This window comes from Diadema antillarum, unplaced genomic scaffold (genome assembly GCF_040938485.1).
Source record: "Diadema antillarum isolate AM-2024a unplaced genomic scaffold, OU_Dant_1.0 scf00000167, whole genome shotgun sequence".
Taxonomy (NCBI): Eukaryota; Metazoa; Echinodermata; class Echinoidea; order Diadematoida; family Diadematidae; genus Diadema; species Diadema antillarum.
Window position 1 is genome coordinate 1891411 of NW_027271056.1, and position 10550 is coordinate 1901960.

The window sequence follows — 10550 nt, forward strand, 5'->3', positions numbered from 1 at the left end:
TGTAGGGATTGTCGTCATGTTTATTTGAAAGCCACAATATGAATTCAGCTCGGTTGCGATGTTTTGATTCAGTGAGTGGGCCATGGCTTGTCAGTGGCACACTAATAGTTACGCCGTTTGAGCACGGCAGGAGACTGACAAGCCCACATCAGCAGAGACCTTTTTCTTCTCGCCATCTCGTTTTATGCCTGCAGGTTTAATTAAATGTCAACTGCTTTTTATACAGCCTTTCCCCCCATTCTGCTGAGTATAAATATTGATTCCTTCTCTACAATGGAGAAGTATTCAAATGTCAAGAGACCTTCTAATCAGGCACATCGTGTCGGAGCGAGACGGCTCCTCACCAGTTAGGAAACAGCAAAGCTCTGTGCAAGCTCTGATAGGTCAGAGGTCGTACCCTGCCCTACATTTTCTTTTCCCACCAGGAATTGTGTAACATGGATGGTGCGAGAGTGCAGCCATCTAAATATCAGTTGTTGGACTGGCATATGTTATGCTTTTAAGTCAAAAAATAATTATTCATTTGAACTGATCAGGACGTTAGGGGTTTGCAAAAGTATTGCTTTACAATGTGATAAGAAGCCCAGTGTGTAAAAGTTAATGTGATTTGTATGAAAGAGAGCTTTCATACTGACATCCTTACTTAACTGACAACAATGTAGCGCTAATTTTGTTCTTGTTTGAATCATTTTATCTAAAAATTACCTGATATATTCTTTGTTCTGTTTATTAAAGTATTTAATTAATAGAGGATGAAAGAAATTCTCATACCTATTCAAAATAAGAGCTGTAGCCAGCTCCAGGATTTAAGCATGCATGCTCACATCTACTCTATTTCCATCAAACTTCTCTTGAGTATGGAAAGGGAGATAATTACATTATTGACCTACTTTTAATGTTGCACTGTTTCACATACATATATTATGCCCAGTTTGATATGCATTTCAGTTTGCCAGATTTTTTTGTCATTTCTTTGAATTCCTCCATGGAACTCATTCAAGTTCCCATTTGGGTTGTATTACTTATGTAGACATAGATCATCCCTCCTGTGATGGGTAGAATGAGCATGTTGAGCAGTGCCACTATGAACCTGCATAAAACTTGATACTTAGCACAAAACTGGATAATAAGCACAGCCCACAAAAGACGGGTCAGATGCGCTCATCCCTAAAGTGGATAGCTTCCACCAGTGCCCGCCATCATCTGAGGCAAAGAAAATACCTTATGCCACAAATGACACCCAATCTTTGCATAAGATACCTATCAATGAGTAGTTAACAAAGAGAAGGATAGACAGGTCCCGCTTTCTATTTTACACAGTGTTCAACAGACACTGTACCATGTCTCATTGATAGTCTGACTTAAGGGCAAGTAGAAGAGAGGTTTGGTCTCAGTGGTCACAAAGATGCACTTTTTCTTAAACCCCCCCCCCCCCCCCGCCCCTTCCCTTTTCTTTAGTGAGCATCACCATGATGCTGAAATGCTGTACCAATTGTGCAGTTTGCTCACACTAATCTAGAGAAGATAGTAAGTCATTATCAGTGAAAGGGGACGGGGGGGGGGGGGGGGGGGGGGTGAGAGAAGGAAAACAAGGTCTCTTACAGAGAGCAAGAGAGTAAGGATGAAGATATGGTGGAGTCTGCCACCTTTGCACCTGTTCTCTCTCAGCACTGATTCAACTTGTCACAGAACATTGTGCGGAGATAAACATCTTCTAATTAGCGCACTTCAATTACACATATCCAATGGCGACATTGGCGCGGCACCGGGCTGCAGTCGACTGATTGGACGAGAATAGACAGGAGGAAATAAAGAGAGCAAGGAGGGCGTAGAAGAAAAGGAGAGATCTTACAAAATGGAATGAAAAGATTGCAGACGGACATGGTGTTGTTACCTGGGATACATGGCAGAGCGTAAGATGTGTGTGCAGTTAGCGTCCATATGTGTTTCCATGTGGAGTTATGGCTATGTGCATTGTGATAGAATTGTAGAATTGATTCCTGCAGTGTCATGCTGTCTATAGGAATAGGATTGTATGGTTATGAAAGGTCTTTTGTTGAAGTTATGGCGCATGAAGTATGATTGACGTGTTGGAGAAATGAACAGTCTCGGTTAGCACACCAGGTTTTGATGTGACCGATGGTTTGCTTCGAGTGCTGACTGACACAAGAAACCTCATAGCATTGTACACACTGTCCAAATCCTGTGGCACAGAAAGTATTTTAAAACACAAATCCGTTTTGAATGCCTCATGAATGACATCACAATGGGGTATTTGTAGCCAGACAGTGGCACTGCAAGCTTTCGATTGCCAAGGCATGCAATCAGCAAACAGCACATCATAGGACATCACAAGGAGTTCCAAGGTAATATAAAGAAACCACATGTCTGCCTTCTTGAGGTATCAGTATAATCCTGCTGTTTCATTGCACACATCTCTGTTGGTTAATCACAATATCCACGGGAGCGTGAAATGGCGCATTTTTAGAACCGTGATTAAGGTTTGATATTGATTAGTCCGTTAATCAATACTCTGGCCTAGAAAGAGGTATTTTGTCGGGCTGGTCAGCAAGGTTATTGAATATATTGACGTCAGTTCACATTTAAAGAACTCGCATGAAAGAAATGGTATGCATTTCTGTAAGGCTTGACAGTTCATGGTTCAGTGTCACTTACTAAGATTTTGTGTCAAATACCACTCATAACACTTTCTGCAGTAGTCATGCTGCACTGATGAATAAGGAGTGTGCGGGGATGTACATTATCACAGCGAGAACATCACATGTACCTTACACATTAAAAAAAAATCCCAACCAGACTGTGACAAGTCTAATGGAGTCATACTTAAGTAATTTGGGTATGGCCTTGTTAGTGTGGAGACATCATCTTACAGTGTAATTTCTTACATTGTACATCTAAGTTGGAAAGTACAGAGAACTAAAAGTCATTAAAACATGGAGTCTGTATTTTTAGTGGTACCAAATTCATTTGAAGATACTGCAACAGACCAGGTCAGTGATGCACTAAAATTTCTGGATGCTTCTTTCATAAATTTTATACATTGCAATGTCAAGCTTGTCTGAAGTTTACCTGACATTTAAAAAATTATGATAGATGGAGTTATTTCACCCGTAGAAAAGGTCACACTGCAAGCACAATGAATACTAGAAACTCATCATTGCAAGAAACAAATGTGCATTTAATTCATCATCATGAAATTGTCAGTTTGAATACTCTCACAAACAGGCGACGTATCTTTATTTGCTGCCTTTTTACAATAATGTGGTTTTTCTTTTTATGGTTTCTAGCAGAAAATTTATTGCTCTGTATGAGAGATCTGTACTTCCAGATGCTGTGAATTGTTGATGATTCATAAGAGGAAAGAAAATAATGAAATTTGGTTGAGGGTTCCGATGGTCTGGGTACCTGTATCTGCGTGATGAAGGTCTGTAACGACCGAAGGGCGACTTCCGTCAAGTATCAATCCTGCACGGTAGGATGAGAATTGGCCTTTGGAGGGTTACCGGCAATCAATCGCAAGGCTGTCCAACCCCGTCATTATCTCTGACAGCGTCGTCTCCCTGGGAATGCTGGTTGGAGTCCCAGCCCCACCCCGCCCCCACCCTGCCAGCCCGCCCTGGCCTGCCTCCGCCCCAAATTATGACTCCGCTCATGTTTTATCCTCCAAAGATCATGTGAGGAGGAGAGTTGAGGTCAGGATGGTGCTTTCTGTGTGTGTGGCTTCATCTTTGCTCATCAACTTCCAGTGCACGATGCCCATCACGTTGGAGATACTTGAGGTCGATTATACCGCAGATTAACCCCCTTGCTTTTTAGCAGTGGCTTTTCATTCTCTGGATCTTTATCTTGCGTGTCATATCAGGACATATCAAGATGAGAAATGTCCCTCCCTTCTCCCCCCCCCCCCCCCCCCAAAAAAAAAAAGAAGACGAAGAAATAAATAAAACAAGAAAAATCACGAAACCCTTGTGTATTAATGGATGTAATGCATTGCAACTTGCTATGATAGTAACAGTTCATCTCTTATACACCGTCTATCAAGCCATCTTTTTTTTTTATAGAGCTTATGGCCATATGTGTATATCCTATCACACAACAACAACCTGAAATACTACAGGTAGCCACATATTTCTGAGATACATACACAGTGTATGTTTGCCCTAACTAAATGAAATTCTCCATATCGAAATGATTTTGGTTAGATTTGAGTACTTTGTTATTCCTCTATTTTTGATTGTGCATTTTGTGATCAACATACATTTTTATATCCTGATATGTGTATGTATACATGTAAAATGTACATATTTTCCCCATTTACTGTATGTCTGTATTCTCTTTGTGCCAGTACCACCATGCTCTGTGATTGCTGTTCTGTTTGTACATCCATTTATCCATGCAGATGTTGATAACTATCTACCTCCTAGATTGTTATCAATGTCCATCAAATGGCGAGGTGACTGATTTCTGTAAAATCTGATAAGCGTCTCTTGCGAGGTCAACATCTACAATTTCACTCTGTGAACAGTTTAGCTCAAGAAACAGTAGATTGGTGTGTTGTACTGGTTTTGATCAAATGTCCTTCTTGTTCTTCGTGAGGGTAGATAAGGAATGCAATGCGAGTATATCGTTGCTGGAGTGACAAGACCTTGTATCTCAAAATTTGCTGAAAATATTATTTTTTTCGACGAATTGTCAGATAATCAGACAAGTGATGTCCTGTCTGATTCCTAGCTGTCTTACCCCAAAACGAAGCCACCATGGCATTTCAAAGGAAAGGCAATCCCATTTTTTGTTATGCTTTGGCTGCCAGGTTTTTCACTCAATTCTGAGTATCTGACATCATTGAGATACGCTTGTATAAGGTTTTGTCTCCCCAACAGCGATATGCTATATAGGTATATATGAAGAGTTTTATCGCAAAACGAGTTAACTCCATTCTCGTTAAGTTGAGATATTTGTGATTAACGCTGCTAAAAAACAGTAAATAATAAGAAAATGCAAGATATCTTTAATCATAACTTCTAGAATATGCCTTGTTATGTCACAAGTGAGGTATTGCTGGAAAGTTTTAATTTTGCTCGATCTGGTGATGGACTTACTTTGAAATGTTAGAAAATGGTGCTTAGCTCATTTTGCAATGAAACTCTTCATATATGCATTTTAATTCACTGAAAACTTGATGTTTGGAGGTGCAATACATCTGTCATTTTATTTCTCAAATGAATCAATTATCATGGGAAAATTAAGTACTGGAATTCACTGAAATTTCAGCTTCGAGCTTCTGCCAGGAATCTTTTCACAAACATTTCTCCCTCTGCAACACCCAACACGCTGGCCTTGACAAATAGCAGGTTTTGTGAGCCAATGTTGTTGCCTAGGTGACCTATATTCACCACACAATGTCACAATAAATTCAAGGATTTATGTGAGCTATAATGAGGGGGGGGGGGGGAATGTACACAAATGCCTTTTCTTTTTAAATAGAAGTATTTGTTCTTCCCCTAGCCTTCTCCTGCTGCATTTTGAAATTTCTTGTCAATCTCTCCTAGGTCTTTCCTCTCTCTCTCTTACCCCTTAATATATCTTCTCAATCAAGAAAGCAACTCCAAAGCAAACAACCCAATGTCTATAGTTTACTCAGAGAATCTAGAGGAAGAGATGTGCATTGATGACAAATTATTCAGTAGTTTTGGAGATAAATTGGGAAAGAAAGATTGAAAAGATCCTGTTTTTTCTTTTCAAAATGAAAGAAATGGTCAGTACTCTTTACAGGGGTCGCACTTAACTTTTTTTTAAACTAGCCAGGCGGACTACTTAGAATCAATTTTGACACTGAAGCAATATTTTGGCTAGCCAGACGGACTAGTAACTTCAGAATTTTAAGATTTTTAGCTAGTCCGACGTGATTTTGGGTGGCCAATGGCCAGCGGACCATTGCTAATTTCGAACCCTGCTTTATTTTGACTGTTGGTAATGATCAGCACGTTTTCGAAATTGGTCCGATACCATTGAAGGTTAATTGAGTGCTGTGCAGTTTGAAGTCGTCAAACTCCATGCAGTGTTTTTAACCTTGGCTTAATTCAGTGGGCTTCTCATGGTCATCATCCCTGCCCTGTGCCATCCCACCCCCACAAACATGGCCAGATATGATTTATGTGCTTTCAATGTGTGTTACCTCAGTGGTACATCAAGGTAGTTCTTCCTCTAGATACTCATTAGCAACCAAGGTCACAATGAACTTTGTCGTCATATTCCAATGCCCAACTTGCCTGGCGTGTGGAACCAGATGAAATTAAAGCAGCCAGTGACATCACATTCATTTCAAAACAAAACAAAACACAAGGACAATAAAAGAAATAATGAGAGAGAAGAAGTGGAGAAAAGGAAAAAAGATCATATTTGAGTCATCATGGCAGTTCCCGCCTGAAATTCGGAGCTCGCTTCTTCTTCCATGGCAAAGAAGGGGACTTCAGTAGGAATTCATTTGTAAAGGTCACGCCAGCCAAGCATGCATTCAAGCCCGGCCTGTTGAGCCACCTTAACACAATTAAGAAGGCTGGGACGGTGTGTGCAATGTGGGACTGATGGTGTGTGCATAGGCACCACTCACCCACACACGTTCATGGCAAATTGTACCTCTATGCAGGCGCATCTTGTCTTTTTTCGACCTCTTTGAAAAGCTCTCGTAGAAAAGATGTGAAATTAAAAGCCTGCTTGTTGTCTGCCATCATGCAGAGACTTCAAGTATGAAAGAGGATGGTTTATCAGAAGTCACCCACAGGTGACACGATGAGAGTGTGGTGTCCATACCATCAAGGGGAAAGCACTTCATCTCGTAAAACCTATGGTTCTTTGTTGCTCTAAATGCAACTCAATGTAGTGAAAGATCATGGAATACCCCCCCCCCCCCCCACACACACACACACGCAAACACACACAAAAGTCATGTGTGACTTTTCAGCTGGAAATATCTCTGTTTTTAGTAATTAGGCATGAGAGCAGTCCCTTTTATTATTATCAGAGGTTAACATGATTATATATGGAGCATGAAATCCAACATTGCAATAAATAAAAGATTCTATTAGCTCACTTCTTTGCTTGCAGTTTACGTAAGTTTTTCACACTGAGATGCTACAATGATACAAAATGTTTACATCAATTGCTACTTCCAAATAACAGAGATGTTGCTAGGGAAGTCATTACAGATATGTCACTACATCGTATGTCTTTGCCATGCTGAATTACATGTTCTATTATCATAAAGTGTGTACAGTGTGTGAAGGGACACAATGCTTCAGTGGTATGTCATTTATAGTTATTGTTGTACATGTGGTGTATTTCATGATGTTTTTATTTTTGTAAGTCAGCAGATGTACATGCAAAATGAACAACTCGCAAAAATATTGCCTCCCTTAACACACATGTACGGTTAGGTGGGCAATCATTACCATTTCTCTTGAAAAGTTATATTATTCGGTTCTTCTTTCCTTTAATGTGGTTTCTCCAGTGCCAAATCAACCACTTGCTAAATTGTTTTACAGGTTTCAGTGTGCAAAATAGCATACTTGTGAAATGTATGGCATATACAGTGATTTACCATTAAAAAAAAAAAAGATATTTCAAAGCTTGTCAGTCTGCACCTCCCCTCTTCTGTTAGTCGCTCATGATGCGTCAAATTTCATCTTTTTGAAGAGAAATGACAACTTAAGTTTAAAAAGATAGCGTCATCCATTGTCCATTCTCTTTTCTCTTATTTGTAGGGACAAATGCTCAAGGATCTTGGGTGGACCCGAGGTTGACATGGCCGGACTCACCTGTACATAGAAGAATATGCAAAACCAATTTCCCATCGATCCATGCGTCCAAGTAGAGCATGCCAGATATCTTGATAGAATGGCAAGTATGCAATAACTTTTCCTCCCATGTAGTATGACAGCAGCGTAAAAAAACAACAACTAAAATTCCACTATTTTACCAGACCTTGGAGATTTATGGGACTCAATGTGTACACTTGATTAAAATACACTAAAGGTAATATATGCATTACTGCACAATGATTCTGAAAGAAAAGATTTGGGCTATGGGGTCAAAGGTCAAGTGAAAATATTAAAATGTCACAATTTTTCCCCCATATTTTGAAAATATCTTTCAATAGTATTGTCATGAAAATTGGATAGTGTCATAAAAAGGCAAAGGTCAAAGGTCAACTAAAAGCTCAAATTCCCAAGTACTTGCCCTCTGAAACAATTCAGCCATCCAAATGAAACCTGGTTCAAGGAATGTAAACACTCAGCACATTTGTAGCTGTGCCCAACTTTTGAATATATGTCATTCCAGATTTTTGCCAATCATGTCAAACCATCGTCTCGCATTGTCAGGATGTACTGTAGAGCTATTAGGAGAACAATGCAATATGGTGGAGGCATACCAGTTACCATAGCAACGTTTCTAGTTAATTGTGGTCTTATATAGATCGAGAGATGCCAGCTGTTACTTATTTTGCAGTATTTTGTACTGTTTGTTGCCCAAAAAACTGCAGGTTACATTAAAAATATATATATATATTTTACACAATATTATTGTGTATCCCAAATTGTGTAAATACACACAACTATTGCTTAAAAGGTACAAATACTGTTTTTCTGCCAAAATACACCTTTTCAGCCATCAGAGTACTGTAGTGTTGTTTACAAGGTTGGCATCCCTGTAGATCAGTACTTGAACTTTATCAAGATGCTTTCAGCACTACAGGCATACGCACCCAACACCTCCTGTGGGATTTATTCTAGCTAAGCTTTTAAAGTATCTAGCTTACTTGAATGATATCAAAGAGAAATTGAGAACTAGAGTTCTTGTAATATGTTGTTGTTATACAATGTATGATCATCGTACTCAGAGCATTAAGCTGTGTGCTGTATGATGTGTTGCTCATTTCAAGTACTGAATTAGAGGCCTAAATTAGCTCATTATTTCATAATTCAAGCAAAGCCTGTTAGACATTTTGCTGAAAGTATATGTCTTGGGAATGAAAAATAAAAATTGTGCTCTTATCTAGAGCAGCCTGATTATGATGTCCAATATAACCATGTCTAACTATTACTCTCTTTGAAATTATGTTGTATATCACCCTCCTCATCAAAAGTGTTGTTAAGGTTGGACATAGGAGGAGAATGTCATTGAAATCTAAATTATTGTTGTCCCTGGTTTGTTTGTTTGTTCATTTGTTTTTAGAAAACATTGCTATTGGCCATATGAGCATTCTGTACTACTTAGCAATGTTAAAAGTTGGACATAAGAGCAGAATGCCATTGAAATTTAAATTGCTGTTGTCCCTGGTTGGTTTGTTTGTTCATTTGCTTTTAGGAAGCATCGCTATTGGCCATATGAGCATATTATGCAAATTAGTATCTGTACTAATAAGCAGTGATAGGCAGTGATGTCATGATCACAAGCCTGCCACTGACCTGCCCACTAATCTGTGCTACTTTTCTCCTCTGTTCGATCAAACTTTAAAACAGTAGGTTATCTATTTCATTGAATAAATGTAGGGTAGCATAAATATGGCACTGGTGACTTTTTATGATGTAGGGATTGTAGTCGCTAAATGCTAGATTAATTACCAAAATCATAATTTATATAATGTTGTCACATTCAAACCAATGAGAGAATTGCTAGGTGATAAAATCATCACTTCATTTCATTTGCATATGTAGTTGTGACTATTTTATGACAACATTAAAACTTCAAATTTCCAGAACTTTTTTTCACTTCATATGTGCAATTTCTATCAAAATTTACAATTGTTTGTTAAATTGCAATCTGTTATATGAAAGTCTATGTGAATGGAATGGAGCGGAATCTCACCTTAAAAAGCTCGAACCAAGAATGATAAAGGTCACAGCACTTCATTATGATGAAATGATGCTTCAGAAGAGGAAGGTGTCTCTCTGATGTTTGTGTGGTAAAAAACCCCACACTTCAGTCTGCCATCTCACTTCAGGAAGAATAATTAAATGTGCAATATCAGGGCTTCATTTTCAACAATAAAGGGATTTGAGATATTTATAGCAGACATGAATTCAGCACGCCATGTGCCCTGTAAGCTGATCTGCTGATGTTGCACTTCATGAGGGAGGGTTTTATTTTGTTTTGTTTTTTTGTCCCTGTTTCTTAGCGTCATACAGGTTTGATTTAATTTGTCAGTTCTGGCGATACTCGGTCTCAGGAGCTGCCAGCAAAAGCTGATCCGCTGGAGACCCCGTTTGTGGTTAACCCTTGTTCTAGCAAATCAGCGCAACCAGGCAGGCCTAATGGAAATGAAATGAGTGGCTTGGGTGGCGAAAATACCCTTATGGACACACAAAGAGTTAATCCCGTATTGTACCAGGAGGCATTGTGCATATGCCATGGATTCTTTTTTTTTTTTTTTTTTTTTTTTTTTGGGGGGGGGGGTTCTTTTTTAGTAAAAAGCAGCTTCCAGATTCATTAACCAGCTACCTCTGTATGCATAGATTAGAACTAGATAGGAT

At 39.1% G+C, this 10550-nt stretch overlaps 1 protein-coding gene across 1 annotated transcript in view; it reads left to right on the forward strand.

The window, feature by feature from the left end:
- The window catches only part of LOC139722535 (uncharacterized), a 99327-nt gene extending 91416 nt beyond the window's left edge, over positions 1–7911 (forward strand). Inside the window, exon 5 of the mRNA XM_071633823.1 lies at positions 7782–7911. Within this exon, the coding sequence (XP_071489924.1) occupies positions 7782–7820 (39 nt within the window). The 3' untranslated portion in view covers positions 7821–7911. The remainder of the gene's footprint in view (positions 1–7781) is intronic.
- The last annotated feature ends 2639 nt before the right edge of the window (positions 7912–10550 follow it).